General features: G+C 40.2%; 1 protein-coding gene across 1 annotated transcript in view; it reads left to right on the top strand.

The window, feature by feature from the left end:
• The first annotated feature begins 12 nt into the window (after window positions 1–12).
• BICDL1 (BICD family like cargo adaptor 1) overlaps window positions 13–20,186 on the top strand; it is a 106,491-nt gene continuing 86,317 nt past the window's right edge. Inside the window, exons 1-2 of the mRNA XM_008069308.2 lie at window positions 13–324; window positions 8,825–9,040. Coding sequence (XP_008067499.2) covers window positions 274–324; window positions 8,825–9,040 — 267 coding nt within the window. The 5' untranslated portion in view covers window positions 13–273. The remainder of the gene's footprint in view (window positions 325–8,824; window positions 9,041–20,186) is intronic.

The raw sequence follows: 20,186 nt of genomic DNA, 5'->3' as shown, positions 1-20,186 counted from the left end.
CCCGCCGCCGCCGCCGCCCTCATCTCCTTCCCCGGGGGGCCCGGGGAGCTGGAACTGGCGTTAGAGGAGGAGCTGGCGCTGCTGGCGGCCGGGGAGCGGCCGTCCGACCCCGGCGAGCATCCTCAGGCCGAACCCGGGCCTCTGGCCGAGGGGGCCGGGCCGCAGCCGCCGCCCGCCCAGGACCCCGAGCTGCTGTCGGTAATCCGGCAGAAGGAGAAGGATCTGGTGTTGGCGGCCCGGCTGGGCAAGGCACTGCTCGAGCGGAACCAGGACATGAGCCGGCAGTACGAGCAGATGCACAAGGAGCTGACAGACAAGCTGGAGGTGAGGCCCGCCCTCTCGGGATGGGTGGCAAGCAGGGCAGCTCAGGCACCCGCCCGGCCTGGCCAGTTTGGGGAGCCACTCACCCTTCCCCGTCCAGCCCTCTTCCTTGCGCAGCCTACCTCGCAGATAATCTGGAACGAATGGGAGGTAGGAGGGAAGGTTTCGGATTATGAGATCAGGGCATTCATTGAGCCCACCTGACTTTCCCACTCTGCTCACAGCACATGGGTCCGTGCACAGCTCCAGCCGCTGTGGCCTTGCTATATATGTACTGTACCCAGCCCCTAAAATAGAGCTTACAGTATGACTAATTTATACAGCACTGAGATGATGCTGCACATAGAGAAATGAGAAAGTCGGGAAGCATTTAAAATATGCTCCAGGTTTTCAGAGAAGTAGTTAATCTCTAATCAGGGTGTTAGTCTAAAGCTTTCCAGTTTGGGCGTTAAGGCCTCTAGATGTCCTTGTCTTAACTTCCTGGCAGCTCAGAGTTGTGGGAAACAAGTGCCCCTAAAGGAGCTTTATATAGCTTTCAAATACTCAGGGATTAGGAAATGTGGTTCTATTGCAGAAATCAGGCGAGCCAGGGCTCAACATGTGACTGCTGGTAGTGGATTTAATTTTGGCCCCAGTATTTATGTGTATTTAAACAGTATTTTTCTATGTTCTGGGTCTCAGACTTGCAGTTGGATGGCCAAATTCAATCTATGAGAACCACGTTACTTTAACCTCCCTTAAAGTATCTGTAATATTTCTGTTTATTTTCTTACCCTTGACTAGAAAAGGGCCTTGAATACAGTATAGAATGCATTTGTTAAAATTAGAGAGGTCACACACACACACCAAGGCGGGAGGAGTCATCTGTGACAGTGGAGATGGTCTTATCCTTTTCTGCCTGTGCATTTACAGTTGTTACTTAGTTTGGTTGTGACCAATTCTTTTCATTCTTAGTTACAACAAGAGAATAGTACAGGCTTGAATGAGGTTTGAAATTGACCCTAATCATGTTCCATATCACTGTTACTGGTTGAACAGTCAGAATGCAGATTCAGAAACATTTCTGTAATAAGATTTAAGTGTGTCTGTAGTCCAACGACATAAAAGTAAATCGGGGGAATAAAAGAAACCAGTGAGTGCCCTGTAATTCAGTTGGCCTGTTAACTAGGTCTGCCAGGCGATGAACTCCTGAGATACCTCTCTGAAAAGTCATTTGTGAAACCTATGGGTAGACTGCCAAAAAGCAACCTAATGAATTGAATTGTTTAATTTTAACTTGAAGTGGATGTCTAGAAATAAAAAGGCGTCTTTTTTTCCCCTAAAGATATTCAATTACATGACTTTGTAAAGAAGCACTACAGCAGAGATTTATATTTGTGATTTGAAATTCCTTCAGTGAGGAACTTGATTGAAGAGACAGCAAACTTGAAAGAACATCATATCAGTTTAATTAGTGATAGATTTCATAGTAATCCTGAGTGTGCAGTTACACACATTCTGGGTTCCATGAGGAACCTTTATATGTTTCTTCAGCAAAGGAAACATTTTTCAAAATTCTATTATAACAAAAAGATCCTGGTGTAAAAGAATAAACCATATTTGACATTTTGTTATTGATTTGATGGGCAATAATAATAGCTTAAAACTCTTTAACAAGTTTTTAAATCTTCAGTCCTCAGTAGGTTAGCATATGAACTCTAGTTTTAAAAGTTTATTTTTAAGTTCTGGAAATTAGTTGCACAGCAGTATGAATGTCTTTAACACTACTGACACTTACACTTAAAAATGGTTAAGATGAGCCGGGCTTGGTGGCTCAGCCTGTAATCCCGCGACTTGGGAGGCTGAGGTGAGTGGATTGCCTGAGCCCACGGGTTCGAGACCCGCCTGGGCAACTTGGTGAGACCTCATCTCTACATTAAATAAAAAAATTAGCTGGGCGTGGTAGCGTGCGCCTGTAGTTCCAGCTACTTGGAAGGCTGAGGTGGAAGGATCGCCAGAGCCCCAGCAGGTCAAAGCTGCGGTGGCCAGGAGCAGCCACTGTACTCCAGACTGGGCGACAGAGTGAGATTCCAACTCAACCCCCCCAAAAAAAAAAAATGGTTAAGATGGACTGAGTGTGGTGGCTCAAGCCTGTAATCCCAGCGCTTTGGGAGACCGAAGTGAGGGAGTTGCCTGAGCCCACATGTTTGAGAACAGCCTGGGCAATTTGACAAGACCTCATCTATACAATAAAGCAAAATATTAGCTAGGCGTGGTAGCGTGTGCCTGGAGTTCCAGTTACTTGGAAGGCTGAGGTGGAAGGATCACCAGAGCCCAGCAGGTCGACGCTGTGGTAGCCTTGAGCATGCCACTGCACTCTAGCCTGGGCAATGGAGTGAGGCTCCATCTCAAAAAAAAAAAAAAAAAGAAAATGGTCAAGATGGTAAGTTGTATGTTCTATATGCTAGACTACAATTAAAAAATAATTTTAAAATTTGTTTAAAGTTTATTTTTTAAATGCCAAATATTGATCATTGTTAAAACTGAATGATGCAGAGGGTCAGTTATACTGTTTCTTCTAGATATGTTTGAAAATTGTCATTAAAAATTTTTAAGTTTTTTAAAATGTCCATTAAAATATCTTATAAAGTTGCTTGTTAATTCTTCTTGTCTTAATATGAGTTACAAACCTGATTTACAGGGGACTATTTCATTTGATACCTGAGATTGAGTTCCCCACTGTATATTTTTTGAGCAACCTAGGTTTTAGAATGTCTGTTTAGACAAAGTTCTATCTACAGTTTAACACAGCTGCTATATTTTCAGTTAAATTAAACATTTGGGAGTAGAGAACCAACCCTTACTTTAAGAAGCATTTGTTAATGAGAGAACTTGACCAGAAAAAGATAAAAAGCATTTATAATTTTCTGCAAATTGTCAGACATTGGAGTCAAACATTTTCTTACAAGTTGGTTTGAAAGTTAGACATGTGAGTGGACTCTGAGAGAAGACTGGTTTTATTTTAATCCCATCTGCTCCTTTACTGCTTCAAAATTGGCACCTTTCAAACTTCAGGACAAAGCCATTTTCAGAATCTTTTCTACCTATTCATTAGTTAATAGTGAATATGTTTTTGTTGTGTGCCAAACCCAAGATTTTGGTTTGCTATTTAAAATACAAAGTACTTGATCCTACATCACTCTGTCATGAGTGTTTAATGTCTTCAGTGGTTTATAGGTTTACATAGAAGTTTTTTAGCTATATATCTCTCAGAGTTAAAATGAAGATCCAGGTTAATTGGAAAAACTCTAAGGTTTTGACCATTTTTTTCACTCTTGAATTGACTGTACTGTATTTTATTACTCATTCACTGAATCAGATTTTCTGATAAAGTTCTGAGGCATTTAAAAAAATATTTATTTTGCATCTACAATTTTAGCCCTTTTGCTTTTAAGACTTACATCTAGCCAGGTCTACTTTTCCCCCCTGGAATAAGAATTAAGATAGTTACTTGCATTTATAGACTTTTTTCCTTCAGAGGTTAAATATTGTTAATATACAGGATTCCCATCCCCCTTTTTTCCCATCATAGCTGAGAGTAGATTATTTCTTACTACAGAGAATTTTCTCTTCCCTCATTTCTATTTTCTTCCCCCACTCCAATTCTTACGATTCTGGAACTATTTTTTAGGAGGGGGGATAAAAAAGGAGAGAGAGATGAAAATGAGTCATTAGAAAATTTAGGGAAGAAAACTTGGGTCTTGATTTGTATTTAGTACCTGTTCCTCTTAGAGAACAGTACTGTTTCTGTGTATTTTTTTAAGAACCGTGTCCTAGACTTATGAGAAAAGAATAACTTTTTTGGTTCTTTTTTTGCAGAAATCCATTTCTGTAAAGACCTATTTTATGTAGGCTATTAATACTAATTTTTTGGTTTTTGGAGTTTTTGTTTTTTGTTTTTTTTTTTTAGTTGGAGTCTCACTCTGTTGCCCAGACTGGAGTGCAGTGGCCACTCCCGGCCACCGCAGCCTTGACCCGCTGGTTTCCGGCGATCCTTCTGCCTCAGCCTTTTGAGTAGCCAGAATTACAGGCGCGCGCTACCCGGCTAATTTTTTGTTTTTATTGTAGAGATGAGGTCTCGCCTGCCCAGGCGGGTCTCGAATCCGCGGGCTCAGGCAAACCACTCACCTCAGCCTCCCAAAGGCGCGGGATTACAGGGTGAGCCACTGAGCCCAGCTGTTTTTAATTTTATTTAACTATTTTAATTAACTTATTTGGAGACAGGACCTCTGTTGCCCAGGCAAGAGTGTGGTGGCACATAGCTCACTGCAGCCTTGAATTCCTGGACTCCAGTGATCCTCCTGAGTAGCTAGGACTATAGGCTTACACCACCACACCCGGCTAATTTTGGGGGTTATTTTTGTTTTTTTTGAGTTGGAGGCTCACTCTGTCACCCAGACTGGGCTCTGGTGATCCTTCCGCCTCAGCCTTCCAAGTAACTGGAACTACAGGCGCGCGCTACCACACCCAGCTAGTTTTTGATATATTGTAGAGACGAGGTCTCGCCAAGTTGCCCAGGCAGGTTTCAAACCCACAGGCTCAGGCAGTCCATTTGCCTAGGCCTCCCAAAGTACTGGGATTACAGGCTGAGCCACCGAGCCCGGTCTGGCTAATTTTTTGAATTTTTTATAGAGACGGGGACTCACTATGTTGCCTTGGGTAGTCTTGAACTCCTGGCCTCAAGCTGTCCTCCCATCTCAGCCTCCCAAAGTATTAGGATTACAGGCATGAACCACCAATGCCTGGTCAGACTCTATTTTTTAGAATGGTTTTAGATTTACAGAAAAAAATGGAAAGATAGTACAGAAAGTTTTCATATACTTGCACCCAGTTTCCTCTGTTATTAACATCTTACATTAGTATAGTACATACTACTTACATTAGTACGACCTCTCAGTAACATTGATTACTGAGTTCTTCTCATTACCTTCTGCTCAGTCTTCTTCATTTTTGAAAAATTTAATAAAACCAGATATTATAATTTTAAGAGTGCAAATAGCATTTGTTTCTGCATTCCGTCTTTCAGAAGTTTCTACAATGACTAAATCTCATTGTTGGAAGTTTAGTAATGTGAGGGAAGCATAGAGAAATTGTCATTAACCAATATGATACATTAGCCTTTACTTAGTCTTTTTCTGTTCCAGGATCCCCTCCAGAAACCACGTTACATTTAATGTCTCCTTAGGCTCCTCTTAGCTGTGACAGTTTCTTACCCTTTTCCTGTTTTTTGCTTTTTTTTTTTTTTAATTTGGAATCTCACTCTGTTGCCCAGGCTGGAGTGCAGTGGCACTCTCATGGTGTCAACCTGCTGGGCTCCGTCGATCCTTCCGCTTCAACCTTCCAAGTAGCTGGAACTACAGGCAGGCGCTACCATGCCTGGCTAATTTTTTATGTATTGTAGAGACGAGGTCTTGCCAAGTTGCCCAGGCTGGTCTCGAGTCCGCGAGCTCCCAAAGCGCTGGGATTACAGGCTGAGCCACTGAGTCTGGCCATGTTTTTTGCTTTTTGAGTCTGAGTCTCAGTGTCATCCAGGCTGGAGTGCAGTGGCACTCCTGGACTCAGGTGATTCTCCTGCCTCAGCCTCCTGAGTAGCTGGGACTACGGGCACATGCCACTGCACCTCGCTAATTTTTGTTATTTGTTTGTGGAGATGAGTACTTGCTATGTTGTCCAGGCTGGTCGTAAACTCATGACCTCAAGCGATTCTCCTGCCTTGGCCTCCCAAAGTGCTAGGATTACAGGCGTGAGCCATCACACCCAGCCAGCATTTCTTTATTTTTGATGACCTTGATGCTTTTGATACTAACTTTTAAAATACCATATATCCCTGAGAAACAAGGGAGAGCATAGTCAGAACCATACCTCCACACATCCTGGTATTCTTTCTAGAGTTTACTGGTTAATTTAGCACTAAATTGAAAATATAATTCTAGGAGAAACTTTTCTCAGAATAGACCTAATACTAAACTCTGTATGTTGATTAATAGGAAAGTCTTGATTTTTGTCAAAGGATTGTGAAACCTGAACTAGGAAGTTTGTCTCTTTTGTCCAAAGAAATATAAAGACCGAATAGATTGATCAGTACCACCTGTCCTCAACCCCTCCCCCAAGTGGATTGGGTTGTTTTAGTTGCTTGGTTGGGCTGTTCACTAACAGCTGCTTGCTGAATATTTTTAAGTCTCTCTGTTCTTTTAGAACACAAACCTAATTTATCTGGCCTCTCAGTAAGACCATGATTACTGAGTTCTTGTTGTTGCCTTCTGCTCAGTCTTTTTCATTTTTGAAAAATTAATAAAATCAAATACTGTAATTTTAAGAGTGCAATTAGCATCTGTTTTTGCATTCCATCTTTCTGAAGTTTGTACAATGATTAAATTAATCTCGTTTTTTGGAAGTTTAGTAATGTGAGGAAAGCATGTAGAAAAAAATTGTCATGCTGATGAGTCTAAGTCCCTCCCTTTTCATTTCTTGCCTCACATGCTCCAAACTGAGACTGTGTAAAGTAATGTGACTTTTTCAGCAAATATTCTAGTGTGGCTATGTCCAAATGAGTTAATCCCTTAAGGGAGTTCTCAGTGAAAACTGCCTTTGCCAGAATTCTGATTTGGATTGCCTTTTTAAAAATCTTTTGGCACATTATTTTGACTGCTCTCAATTTTGGTAAATTTTTATTGTTTGGGGAGTAATGACATTTAGAAACTTTCACGAGTTACTTAGCAAAGTAAGAGGAATAAGATGGCAGGATGAAGTGGGATAATGTCATTTTTTTTGACATATCTCAGATGTGAAGTAATGAGACTGATTTTCTTATATGACAATAAGCTGTCCTTCAAGACTTTCCAAAAGAAGCATTCCAGAAAAATATTTTGAAGGGTGAGAACTTCAGTAGAATAAGAGTATGGCTTCCCAAGGTGAATAAATACTTATATTCTGAAGGAGAAGATTCATATGCTCATTTTAGCTTATTGAAACAATTTCAGTGCTTGATATCAGCCTTCAGTGCTTCATAATTTCCTGCAGAACCAAATATACATACATACACAGATATTTATACATACACATACAGATGCCTAGTCCCATGTCTCATTCTTAACTGAATCCCCATCTCAGAAATTTGGGTTCAGGTGAGTATATTTTGAACAATTATACCATAACATTTCAGAAAGCACCAAAAGTTGAGGACTATTACTTTAACTTATATTTCATATACTCCTTTAAGTATTTTTATAAACTTTGTTTTTTAAGTAGGAGAATATACTTGCCTCTGAAAAGAAGCATTTGTGTTATCTTGGAAACAAAAAGTTCTTTTTTTTTTTTTTCTTGAGTTGGAGTCTCACTCGGTCGCCCAGACTAGAGTGAATTGACTGCTCCCGGCCACCGCAGCCTCGCCTGCTGGGCTCTGGCAATCCTTCCAAGTAGCCGGAATTACAGGCATGTGCTACCATGCCCGGCTGATTTTTTGATTTATCGTAAAGATGAGGTCTCACTGCCCAGGTGGGTCTCGAACCTGTGGGCTCAGGCAATCTACTCACCTCAGCCTCCCAAAGGCGCGGGATTACAGGCTGAGCCACCGAGCCCGGCTTATACCATTTTTTTGTACACAAATTATTACCTCTATTGGTCTCCCCCACTAGAATGGAAATTCAATACTGAGAAGGATCATGTCTATTTTACTCAATCCAGTATCCACATGACAGTGCCTAGCCCATGGTAGACACTCAAGAATGAATGAATGGATTAAGAATAAATATGTAAGGTTTAATAGGCCCTGATTTAAAGAGCCCTGAACCTGAATTTGTCCTAATGATTTTGAAATGTAGTGCTATATATTGCAAAAAATATTCATTGAGCTGTGACTTAGTGCACTAAACAGAGTCAAGTGACTTAGACAAAAAAAATCCCAACTCTGCCATTAACTAAGTTAGTACTGACCTTAAACTAGTCACTTAACCTCTTCTGTTTCCTCATTTGTCAGAAGAGATGGTTAATCAAAAGGATCTCTGGAGTTCTTTTTGTTTCTGAAAGATTCTGTGATTGTAAGAACTTGATATTATGCCATATGTAGTAGATGATTCCAAAAGAAGCCTCCTTTAAAAAGTAATAAATATTGTGGTTGTAGGATTCATTTTTAGTTGTTTAGATGTATAGTTCACCAATAAATTAGGTGACTTACTTAATTTCAAGTGAATTCCAAAGTCTAGAACCTCATGCCCAAGGATAAGAATAAACATTCAGTAGGAATGTTCAATAGGAAGTTTCCCTTTTTTGAAACCAGCTCCTTCCCTGCTCTGAAAGAAGGGAATATTTTTGTAACTATGAATTGGTCAACTTGTCCTATGTGGCAGGATATTTTGTTGTGCTAACTGACTAGGAAAACACAAAGTTAGGAGAGTATGGAAAGAGAAAAAAACAAAAGATTGTGAACTTTTAAACAGTATTTAAATCCTCTTTACTTTTGACCCAGCACTTAGAACAAGAGAAGCATGAACTGAGAAGACGATTTGAGAACCGAGAAGGGGAATGGGAAGGCCGAGTGTCAGAGCTGGAGAGTGATGTGAAACAGCTACAGGATGAATTGGAGAGGCAGCAGGTTCATCTGCGGGAAGCAGATCGAGAAAAAACACGGGCTGTCCAGGAACTATCAGAACAGAACCAAAGGTTATTGGATCAACTCAGCAGGGTGAGTCACAAGTTAAGCATGTATGGTGTAAAATACTAAAAGTTGAAACAGAGCTTCTGTGTAATATCAGTCATATATACAGTAAGCAGTTCTGATTATTTTATGCCTTTGATTTTGATATCCACAAGTTAAGTATCTTGCATCTACAAAGAACTTAAGCGGTACTGAAGTAGGAGTCAGGAGACAAGACTCATGTCTGTGATTAACCAGCCATCAGCTTTGACAGTCACTTAACTTAGAAGTTTTCTCATTTTTAAAATGAAGGAGTTGGCCGGGTACGATGGTTCATGCCTGTAATCCCAGCACTTTGGGAGGCTGAGGCAGGAGAATTGCTTGAGCCCAGGAGTTTGAGACCAGCCTAGTCAGCATAGTAAGACCTCGTCTCTACAAAAAGTGGGGAAAAAAATTTAGGCTGAGCATGGTGGCTTACTGCTTGTAATCCCAGCTACTCAGGAGGCTGAGGCAGAAGGATCGCCTGAGCCTAGGAGGGCGAGACTGTGGTAAGCTGTGAGCATTCCACTACACTCCAGCCTGGGTGACAGAGTGAGACCTCAACTCAAAAAATAAAATAATTAGCTAATTAGCCAGGTATGGTGGTACACACCTATAGTCCCAGCTACTCTGGGGAGACTGAGATGGAAGGATCACTTGAGTCCATGAGGTCAAAGCTGCACTGAGCCGTGATGGTGCCATTGCGCTCTAGCCTGGGCAACAGAATGAGACCCCAACTCTAAAATAAAATAAAATGAAGGAGTTGTGCTTAACATTCATTACAGCTTTAAAAATCTATGCTTCCTTTGCCTAGAGAAATTTTATCACTGATAACATTATGTTAATTCATTTACTTCAAATATTAGAAGGTGCCATTTTTTTTTTTGATTTGGAGTCTCACTCTGTCGCGCAGACTAGAGTGCAGTGGCCACCGCAGCCTCGACCTACTGGGCTCCAGCGATCCTTCCGCCTCAGCCTTCAAGTAGCCGGAATTACAGGCATGCTCTACCACGCCCGGCTGATTTTTTGATTTATTGTAGAGATGAGGTCTCGCTGCCCAGGCAGGTCTCGAACCTGCGGGCTCAGGCAATCCATTCACCTCAGTCTCCCAAAGGCATGGGATTACAGGCTGAGCCATCGAGCCCGGCTAGAAGGTGCCATTTTTAAACTTTTTAAGCTTAGGGAAAATTTCTAGAGCAAAGGATTTTTATTAGTCTTGCATTTGTACATTCTTTAACATTATTTAGCTTTGAAAGGAAATATGTGTGTCTGTATTTAAGTTTTGTTGTATTTTCACATTAAGTAAAAAGTCTCTACTTGTATCTTTATAAGGTGATATTATCAAAATATTCACCAATTAACCAAGGTCAAGGCTGTAAAATCATTGCAAAGAAGGAGGTTGAGAACTGAATAGATGGAAATCTAATTTAAATACAGAACACGTATCTTTTTTTTTGAGTTGGAGTCTCACTCTCACCCAGGCTGGAGTGCAGTGGCATGTTCATGCCCACTCCAGCGCCAAATTGCTGGACTCTGGCAGTCCTTCTGCCTCAGCCTTTCAAATAACCAGAACTACAGATGTGCACTACCATGCCCTGCTAATTTTTTATTTATTGTAGAGATGAGGTCTTGCCTAGTTGCCCGGCCTTGTCTTGAACCCGCGGGCTCAGGCAATCCACTCGCCTCGGCCTCCCGAAGTGCTGGGATTACAGGCTGAGCCACTGAGATCGGCCTTTTTTTTAAAAAATCACCCAGCCCGTCCAGAACACATACCTTTTTAACAAATGTAGGAATATTATTAATGCCCTGGTCTGTAAATATACCTACTTTTGAAAATCAAGACCTGAATTTACTATTGTACTTGAGTTCTTACGTGTTGAAAACAAAACTACTAGCCAGGCTCAGTGGCTCAGCCTGTAATCCCAGCGCTTTGGGGGGCTGAGGTGAATGGATTGCCTGAGCCCACGGGTTCGAGACCCGCCTGGGCAACTTGGTGAGACCTCATCTCTACAATAAATCAAAAATTAGCCGGGTGTGGTAGCGCGCGCCTGTAGTTCCAGCTACTTGGAAGACTGAGACGGAAGGATCACTGGAGCCCAGCAGGTCGAGGCTACCGTGGCCGGGAGCTGTCACTGCACTTCAGTCTGGGTGACTAAGTGAGACTCCAACTGAAAAAAAAGAAAAAGAAAAAGAAAACAAAACTACTAACTCTTTAGTTATCAAGAAAAAAGAACTACTCTGATCCCATCCCTAAGCACCACTGTTTTCATGAAGACTGCCACCTTTTCCATGTGTTTGGTGTTACAGTCATGGGGAGAATGTTAAATTCCTGGATCTTCCACTAATTTGATGGGTGACACTATATGAAGTTATTTCACTAGTTGTGTCATAGTTGCTTCTCATAATTTGTGAGACCAATGAAAATCTTCACGTATCACAAGAAAGTGTGAAATAAATGTTACCAGTGGGGGAAGGAAGGAGAGGAAGAAAAGGAGAGGGAAAAAGAAAATGATTCTTAGTAATTTGGAAAATAGTACAGGAAAATATCAGAATATGTGTGAAAGATAAAGATTCAGATGATAGGTAGAGCTAAAGATCTTGCCTGAAAGTTTCCCATCTAGAGAATCCAGTTACGACTTGATTGGGAAGTAGGAATTGGACATTTCTGACTCAGTTCTAAGATCTTTTTCAGCAACTGGGAAAGGAATTTCTATTCTTGTAAAAATTTTTACAGAATGTTGAGTCTTTTCATTCATTATTGATGAAAGATTAACCAGAGGTGCCTGGCTAGATTGATTTATTTGTTCAAAACATTTGAACAGTGTTTCTAATAGAAACTTATGGAATGAATGCAACAAATGAGAAAGATTGAAGGGGGAATTAAGATTTCTTGGGAGGCTAAATTCATGTTACAAAATAACATGAGCAAATGGAGACTCAGCCCTGTAAAAGGCAGGTGACCAAGAAGGTTGGAAAGAGAAAGCAGATCTCAGCATGACATAGTGAAAGCACACACAGCTTGGGATTGACTCCATTTATCATTAAATGGGTCATCTTGTTGGTGTCTTTTCTTTAAAATGGGTGTAAAAATTTATGCCTCATATAAGTATTGTTGAAATGAAAATGAGATAATTTACATTAAGCAGCACATGAAGGTAAGAACTTGTTTCAGTGTTGATGGTTATTTTACAAAGCAGTATCTTTGTAGTTTTCTCTTGCCTAATTTCTGTATAGAAAATCCTGTTAAGCTGCTCCCAAGAGAATGTAGGAGGATAACATTTCCACTAGATCTAGATTTTTGTTATCCTCTCTGGCCTTGAATATAGGCCTTTGGTGAGTTTTGTGGCTTTTTCTTTTCCCTTTTTTAGCAGGACAAGCCCCTGGAGTTTCCATTCGCAGCAAGTTTAGTTTGCATCTTATTATCATTTTATTAACTGGGTATTCAGGAACTAGAGGAGTTAAGTGCTTTGAAATGAATTAAGACTCTCCTAGGACAAGATAGTAGCCAGCTGAGGTAGTAGAAGACTGTGCTTTTCTTACAGCATATATAATGTATCTTTCTAAGCATGGAATGTATAATATGTAAAATATAGTATAATATTTCTGTATTACTTTTGTCCAAAGTCTTTTTACATAAATCTCATTGGCTGTTTTGCCTCCAAGGCTCTTCTTTTTATTTGTAACATCTTTATTGAGATATAATTCACATACTATACAATTTACCTTTCAAAAGTATATACCGTTTGGTGATTTTTAGTATTTTTATTTCAGAGTGGTTGGGTACATGTGAGAATTCGCTACATAAGTAAATTGTGTGCAAGTGAGATTTGGGCTTCTAGCAAGCCCTGTATCCTACTGGTAATGGACATGATACCAAATGCATAGTTGTGTGCCCCTTATTCCCCTATACCCCTCCTACTCCCCCCATCCCTTCCCCATAGTAGCATACTGCCTCAGTTGTTCCCGTCTTTGTATTCACATGCCCAATGTTTAGGACCCGCTTATGAGTGAGACCATGTGGTCAGTTTTTAGTTTCTGTGAGAGTTCATGTAGAATGATGGTCTCCGGCTGCATCCATGTTGATGTTAAGGACATGATTTTGTTCTTTATGGCTATATAGTATTCCATCATGTATATGTACCGTATTTTCTTTATATAGTCCACTTCTAATGGGCATCTGGATTGATTCCATGTTTTTGTTATTGTAATAATGTTGCAGTGAACATACATGTACAGGTGTCTTTTTGGTAGAGCAATTTATGTTCCTCAGGGTATATTCCCAGAAGTAAATTGCTGGATCATATGGTAGCTCAATTTTTGTTTCTCTGAGAAAATGCCACACGACTTTCATAAAGGTTGAACTAGCGTACATTCCTGCCAACAGTATAGCAGCATTTCCTTTTCTCCACAGCCTCAACAACACCTCTTGTTTTTTGACTTTTTAATGATAGCCATCCTGACCGGTGTAAGGTGATATCTCATTGTAGTTTTGAATTGCATTTTTGATGATTAATGAAGCTGGGCATTTTTTTCATGTTTGTTGGCTGCTTGGATATCTTCCTTTGAGAAGTTTCTGCTCTTCTCCTTTGTCCACTTTTTAATGGGGTTCTTTGTTTCTTTCCTGTTGATTCGTTTGAGTCCCTTGTAGATTCTGGATATTAGGCCTTTGTTGGATGCATAGCTTGCAGATATTTTTACCCATTCTATGGGTTGTCTCTTTATTCTCTTGATGGTTTCTTTTGCTGTGCAAAAGCTTTCTAGCTTGATAAGGTCCCACCTGTCACGCTTAGCTTTTGCTGCATTTGCTTTTGAGGACTTGACCATGAATTTGTTGCCTATTCCGATGTCCATGAGAGTGTTCCCTAAGTTTTCTTCTAAGATTCTTATAGTTCGAGGTTTCTCATTTAATTCTTTGATCCATTCTGAGTTAATTTTGTATATGGTGATAGGTAGGGGGTCTAGTTTTGTTCTTCTGCATGTGGTTAGTCAGTTTTCCAAGCACTGTTTGCAAATATGATGTCTTTTCCCTAATGTTTGTTTTTGCCGCTTTATCAAAGATGAGTTGGTAAAAGAAAGAAGATAAAAACAAACAAAAAAGATGAGTTGGTTGAAGGTCTGTGGTTTTATTTCTGGATTCTCTGTCCTGTTCCATTGGTTTATGTGTCCTTTTTTTTGTAGATTTTTAGTGTATTTACAGAGTTGTACACCCTCACCACTAACTAGAAAATATTTCATTCCCCTCAAAAGAAACACTAACCATTAGTAGTCGTTTCTCATTCTTCCTAACCTTGTAAGGACACCTGTCATATAGGATTAAGGCCCACTTAATAACCTCATTTTAATTTGATTACCTCTGTAAAGACTCTGTCTCCAAATAAGGTCACATTCTGAAGTACTAGGATTTAGACTTCAATATATAGATATTGGGGAGGACACACAATTCAACCCATAAGAGATCATATTGGGGTGTTTTTCCAGCAGGTACAAATCTTAGACTTTAATTGGTGCTGTCTATAGATGTTCACAGTAGTGCCACTTTCTTGGGGTTCCATACACTCAATAACATATTTATATGTCAATGATACATATGTCTATGACTATATGATTAGGGGCTGCCATGGCCTACAGGGAGATATTTAGAACCTTTAATTTTTTTATTTGAAAAAGTCTCAGTCTACCTCTCTCATTATTCTCCTCTAATGACGAATCTGCCTGTATTCTATTCTTTTAAGTAAAAGCCTTTATTATTTTTTAGAGCTTCTTTAATTCAGCAAATGTTTCTTGATCAAGGCACTGAGAATGCAGTGAGGAACAAAAGTTCTCTGTTTTATGAAGCTAGCAGGAAGAGATGTATAAGTAACTCAACAGGTCCACAAGATAATTACAGATTGTGGTAGATACTATGAAGGGTAATTTGATGAAGATTGACTAGAAAAGGGGAACTACTTAAGAAAGGGTTGACTTGGGTGAGGAGATAACATCTAAGATGAAATCCAAAGGATGAAGAACCAGCCTTGGAAGAGCCAAGGGAACCCACATTCTTTGTTGAATACTGTTAGATTGTAAACTTTTTGGGAGTAGGGACCACATCTATCTTGTTTATTGTTGTAAATGGGTATCTAGAAGAGTGGACATTCAATAAAAATTGTTGTGTTTTTTGTTGCTGTTGTTGTCGTTATTTTTAAGTGATTATCTAAGAAAACCAATAAATAAATGTTTAGAATTGTAGTTTTCTAAAAAATATACCACCTCTCCAGATTCTCTGTAAAAGAGCACTCTTGACTATTTCCAACTCATTCTTAGGCTGTATATATGTTATTTGAAGACCAGTGGTCAAAGGTACCATGAATGTCAGTGGTTTGACAGGCAAGCTGTAGATAATGGTGACTCAGTTTGCCAAGAAATCTAGTGTTATCTTCATAGATATTCCTGGAATTGCATAAAAACGTAATCTTCCATGAACTGAGAAGAATGACTACAGATGAGAATGGACAGAGCATTTTGTGTATTGATTTAAAACCTCGAAGCCCTTTCGTGTTGTACTATGTTTCTTCATTGGTCTACTGACTTGACAGTTATGGAGTGACTGGCCCTGTAGTCTTCTAACCCTGCTGATGGGTATGGACATGAGCATTTTGGCTTTTATAAGAAATTTTTTCTCATGGGATGATTGGCCATTATTTGAGTTTGGGTATCATTATAGCTTCCTTCCACCCTTCCTAGGAACATACACTCTGGACAAAAGAACTCCTTGTCTCCAACTGTATGTCAGTCTTATCTATTCTTGTGCTCAGAATGATCTGTAGTATAGAGAGGAAAGCAACCAGAAGTTCTTCTTTGGAAAGCTGAATGTTGACTGCTTCTGATCAGAGCCTTATCTAGGGTAGCCTTGATGACTCCTTCCTAGAGTCAAACTCTTGAGAATTCACCTTAAAATCCCTATTTTTTCCTCTTATTATTTATTTAGGTATTATGTTGTATTCTGTTTGTTTTGTTTTCCCAGGACCTTTCCAATTAGTCCCTTTTCCCTTCATTGCAGAGCTACAGATGTCCCTAGCAAACCTCTCTCTGATTCTCACATTTAGAATTGGGATTATGTGCCTAGTCACCATGACTTTTGGGTATTACTATCTAAATGTGCCAAAGAGAGAAACTGTATTTGGGGCAGTTTACAAAAGGGACTGTTCCAAAGGCTGGGTGAAGCCAAAAAGGGGTTTTTACTATACAGTCACTGAGATAGAGAGGGAAATAAAGAGTATTCAACAGGAAGTTAGGCCTAGGTCCAAGGCCAGGAGAACCCAAGGCTTGCATTTAAACTAGAAGGGCTTAGGCCAAGAGATACCTGGAGAAATAGTCTGAAGATTTGTGATGGAAAGATTGAAATAAAGAAGCAAAGATCCATTGTAACTCAGGTGAAGCCAAGCAGTTTGAAATCTTTGTGAAAGATTGGCATCTAGTGAGGTGTTTTTTTGGTGAGCTTTAGTTTATCTGGCTAGGATAGGGATGGCTTTTTAAGGAACTAAGCTTTACTGAATGTTTCTTAGTAGCTACTAAGAAATTTCCATTTTGCCTCTATCCTAAGTTTAAGTTTTATAGATTTTTTTAAATTAAAAAATATAAATTTATCTTCACTTTTTTCTGGTGGCAAAAAGAACTCATGTTCACAATGAAATAATATTGAGGTAATAGAGGAAGTTTCAATGTTCGATGTAAACAGTTTAAAAACAAATACTCCCATGATCCTCCCCCAAAGAAAATATTATTGACAATTTGGTGTTAATTTTTTTGCATTTTTTTTACTTACTATATCTTGAATTTTTACTTTCTTTTTAAGCAAAATGATTTTGTTAATTTTTTTTACTTACTATATCTTGAACTTCTTTGACATTTTTAATGATTGTATATAGTATTCAATGTAGTGTATGTGGATGGATATACCACGGTTAGTGTAACCACTATGCTATTAAAGGGCATATATGTTGGTTACAGTGATTTAGTGTTACAAGCACTGCTGCAGTGAGCATCTTTGTTCATATATCTTTGTACTCACGTTAGAATTTCTCAAGGATAGATTCCTACAAATGGATGGCTAGATCAAGAGGTATGTACATTTAAATGTTAAATGGATACTATCATATTGCCCCCCAAGAATTTTTTTTTGAAGTTGGAATCTCACTCCCAGACTGGAGTGCAGTGGCCGCTCCCGGCCACCGCAGCCTCGACCTGCTGGGCTCCGGCATCCTTCCTCCTCAGCCTTCCGAGTAGCTGGAACTACAGGCGTGCGCTACCACACCTGGTCATTTTGATTTATTGTAGAGATGAGGTCTTGCCAAGTCGCCCAGGCGGATCTCGAACCCGCGGGCTCAGGCAGTCCACTCACCTCAGCCTCCCAAAGGCGCGGGATTACAGGCTGAGCCACTGAGCCCGGCTACAAGAATGTTTTAATAGTCTATACTCTCCCTAACACCTATTTTTATTAAGATTGAAAAACTTAGCTAGGCGTGGTGGCTCATACCTATAATTCCAGCACTTTGGGAGGCCAAGGTGAGAGGACTGCCTGGGCCCATGGGTTCAAGACCAGCCTGGGCAACTTGGCGAGACCTTATCACTATAATTTAAAAAAAAAATTAGCTAGGCATGTTGGCACATGCCTGTAGTTCCAGCTACTTGGAAGACTAAAGCAGAAGGATCGCCTGAGCCCAGTAGGTCAAGGCTGTGGTGACTGTGAATGTGCCACTGCATTCCAACCTGGGTGACAGAGTGAAACTCTGACTCCAAAAAAAACAAACAAACTGAAAAACTGCATTCATAAGTAAGTGGTATAACTTAAAGAAAACTGAGGTAATTATTTTCACTAAAGTCTGGATAATGGTCACCACAGTGAAGATGTGTAGTTGGAGGGAAGATGGCTGTCATTGTGGAATGGTGCTTGGGGAGGAGGATTTTACTTCTCAGTCTTGGTGGGAGTTACATGGATGTTTGCGTCATAATTATTTGTTGTTTTTTTGTTTTGTTTTTTGTTTTTTTTTTGAGTTGGAGTCTCACTCTGTCACCCAGACTGGAGTGCAGTGGCCACTCCCAGCCACTGCAGCCTCGACCTGCTGGGCTCCTGCGATTCTTCCGCCTCAGGCTTCCGAGTAGCCGGAATTACAGGCGCACACTACCATGCCCAGCTGATTTTTTTTTTAATTTATTGTAGAGATGAGGTCTTGCTGCCCAGACGTGTCTCGAACCTGCGGGCTAAGGCAATTCACTCACCTCAGCCTCCCAAAGGTGCAGGATTACAGGCTGAGCCACCGAGCCCGGCTCATAATTATTTGTTAAACAATACATATATGTTTTGTGTATTTATCTTTATATATATATTCACAATAAAAATAAATCATTCAAAAAATATAATGTATACCTTCTGTGTATGAATTCACTATTCTGGGTAACAGATACTGCAGTGAAGAAAGTGAATTCCCTGTCCCAAATTAATGCAGGAGGTTGACAGTAAAGGAAATACATAAATAAAACAAATCAGATAGGAATAGTACTGTACATTAATATAGCCAGGTAGAGAGGAGAAAGTAGTAACTGTAAGGACAACTCAATTTTGTTTTTGTTTTTTGAGTTGGAGTCTCACTCCATTGCCCAGGCTGGAGTGCAGTGGCATGCTCACAGTCACCGCAGCGTCAACCTGCTAGGCTCAGACGATCCTTCCGCCTCAACCTTCCAAGTAGCCAGAACTACAGGCACATGCTACCATGCCCACTATTTTTTTGATTTATTGTAGACATGAGGTCTCACCAAGTTGCCCAAGCTGTCCTCAAACCCGTGGGCTCAGGCAATCCCTTCACCTCTACCTCCCAAAGTGCACCCAGCCTAATTTTTGATAGTTCTCAGGAAAGAACCTTTGGGGAGATGAAATTTGAGCAGGATAAAAAGAAATGGAAAAATATTTGGGACAAAGAAAATAATGTGTAAACACCTAAGAATGATGGAAAGAAGGCTGATGTGACTGGGGTGTGCTCTGCTTGGGAAGGATGTAGGAGATGGGGTCAGTGGCCAGATCTCATAGGGCCTTGCTGGCCACTGTATGGAGTTGAGATATCATTTTGTGTTCTGGGAAGCCAGTGGTGTGTTTTTGGCAGGGGAGCATCATGACATGACTGATAACAACTTTTGAAAGATTGCTCTCATTACTTGGGGTAGATGGATGGAGATGGGTAAGGAAGTGACTCCCCACAGGAGAGTTGACGGTAGCTTTGATTATAGAGGTGCTGAAAGGGGTTAGGTTGGGTATATGTTTTGTAGGTAGAACAAACAAGATTTTCTAATGAACTAAATGGATGTGGGAAAGCGGGGGTTAAGGACAAGATGATTGAAAAATAAAAATATTTTTGTCTTGAGCTACTGGAGTATTAATGGCATTGTTAACTTAAGAGACCAAAGACTGGGAGAGGGAAAGAGGAATAGGTTGGCATATAAAATTAAATAATTCATTTTGGACTATGTGTACTGCTAAGTTTGAGCTACCCTTTAAACATCTATTTTGTATTGAAGTAAAACACTGAGTTAAACTTCCACAGCCATCTGAGCTCACTCAGGACCTGAGACCCTGTTTTAGTACCTTTCGTTAGGTTGTCACTCAAAAATTTCCTCTTCAGAGTCACTGAAGCTATATTCAGATAAGAGTGTACCCCCACCCCAACACTCAGCTTCTAAAAGAGCCACTCTGAATTGAGTCTGTGAGGTGAGAGGTGTAGGAGGAAGCTGATGCAAATAGGTGCTTTGTCTGTTTCCTGCCTGTTTGTGACTGCATTTCTCAGTCAGCTTCTAATGTCTTATCCACACACAAAGATCACAGTTTGCATACTAGAGAAACTAATCTTCCCTGAAAAGACTGATTTTCCTCTGAAGAGTAAACAGATCCCTGCTCTTTAAACAGCTCATTTTGGATTAGCAACTCTGCATCTGGTATACTTCTTTAAACAAATCTCTCCCAGGTTCCTTCTTGGTGTTAAAGACTTTAAAACACTGGTCATAAGCATCACTGCCATTCTGCCTATGTTGGGTGATGCAGAGCTACCCTTCCTTCTAGGACACTTTATAGTGAACGGCAACTGTTCATCAGAAGTAGTTTTTTGGGTTTTGTGTGTGTGTGTGTGTG

This window comes from Carlito syrichta, unplaced genomic scaffold (assembly GCF_000164805.1).
Source record: "Carlito syrichta isolate Samal-C Ts95f unplaced genomic scaffold, Tarsius_syrichta-2.0.1 Scaffold311911, whole genome shotgun sequence".
NCBI classification, from domain to species: Eukaryota; Metazoa; Chordata; class Mammalia; order Primates; family Tarsiidae; genus Carlito; species Carlito syrichta.
This window is presented reverse-complemented; position numbering and strand designations above follow the sequence as displayed.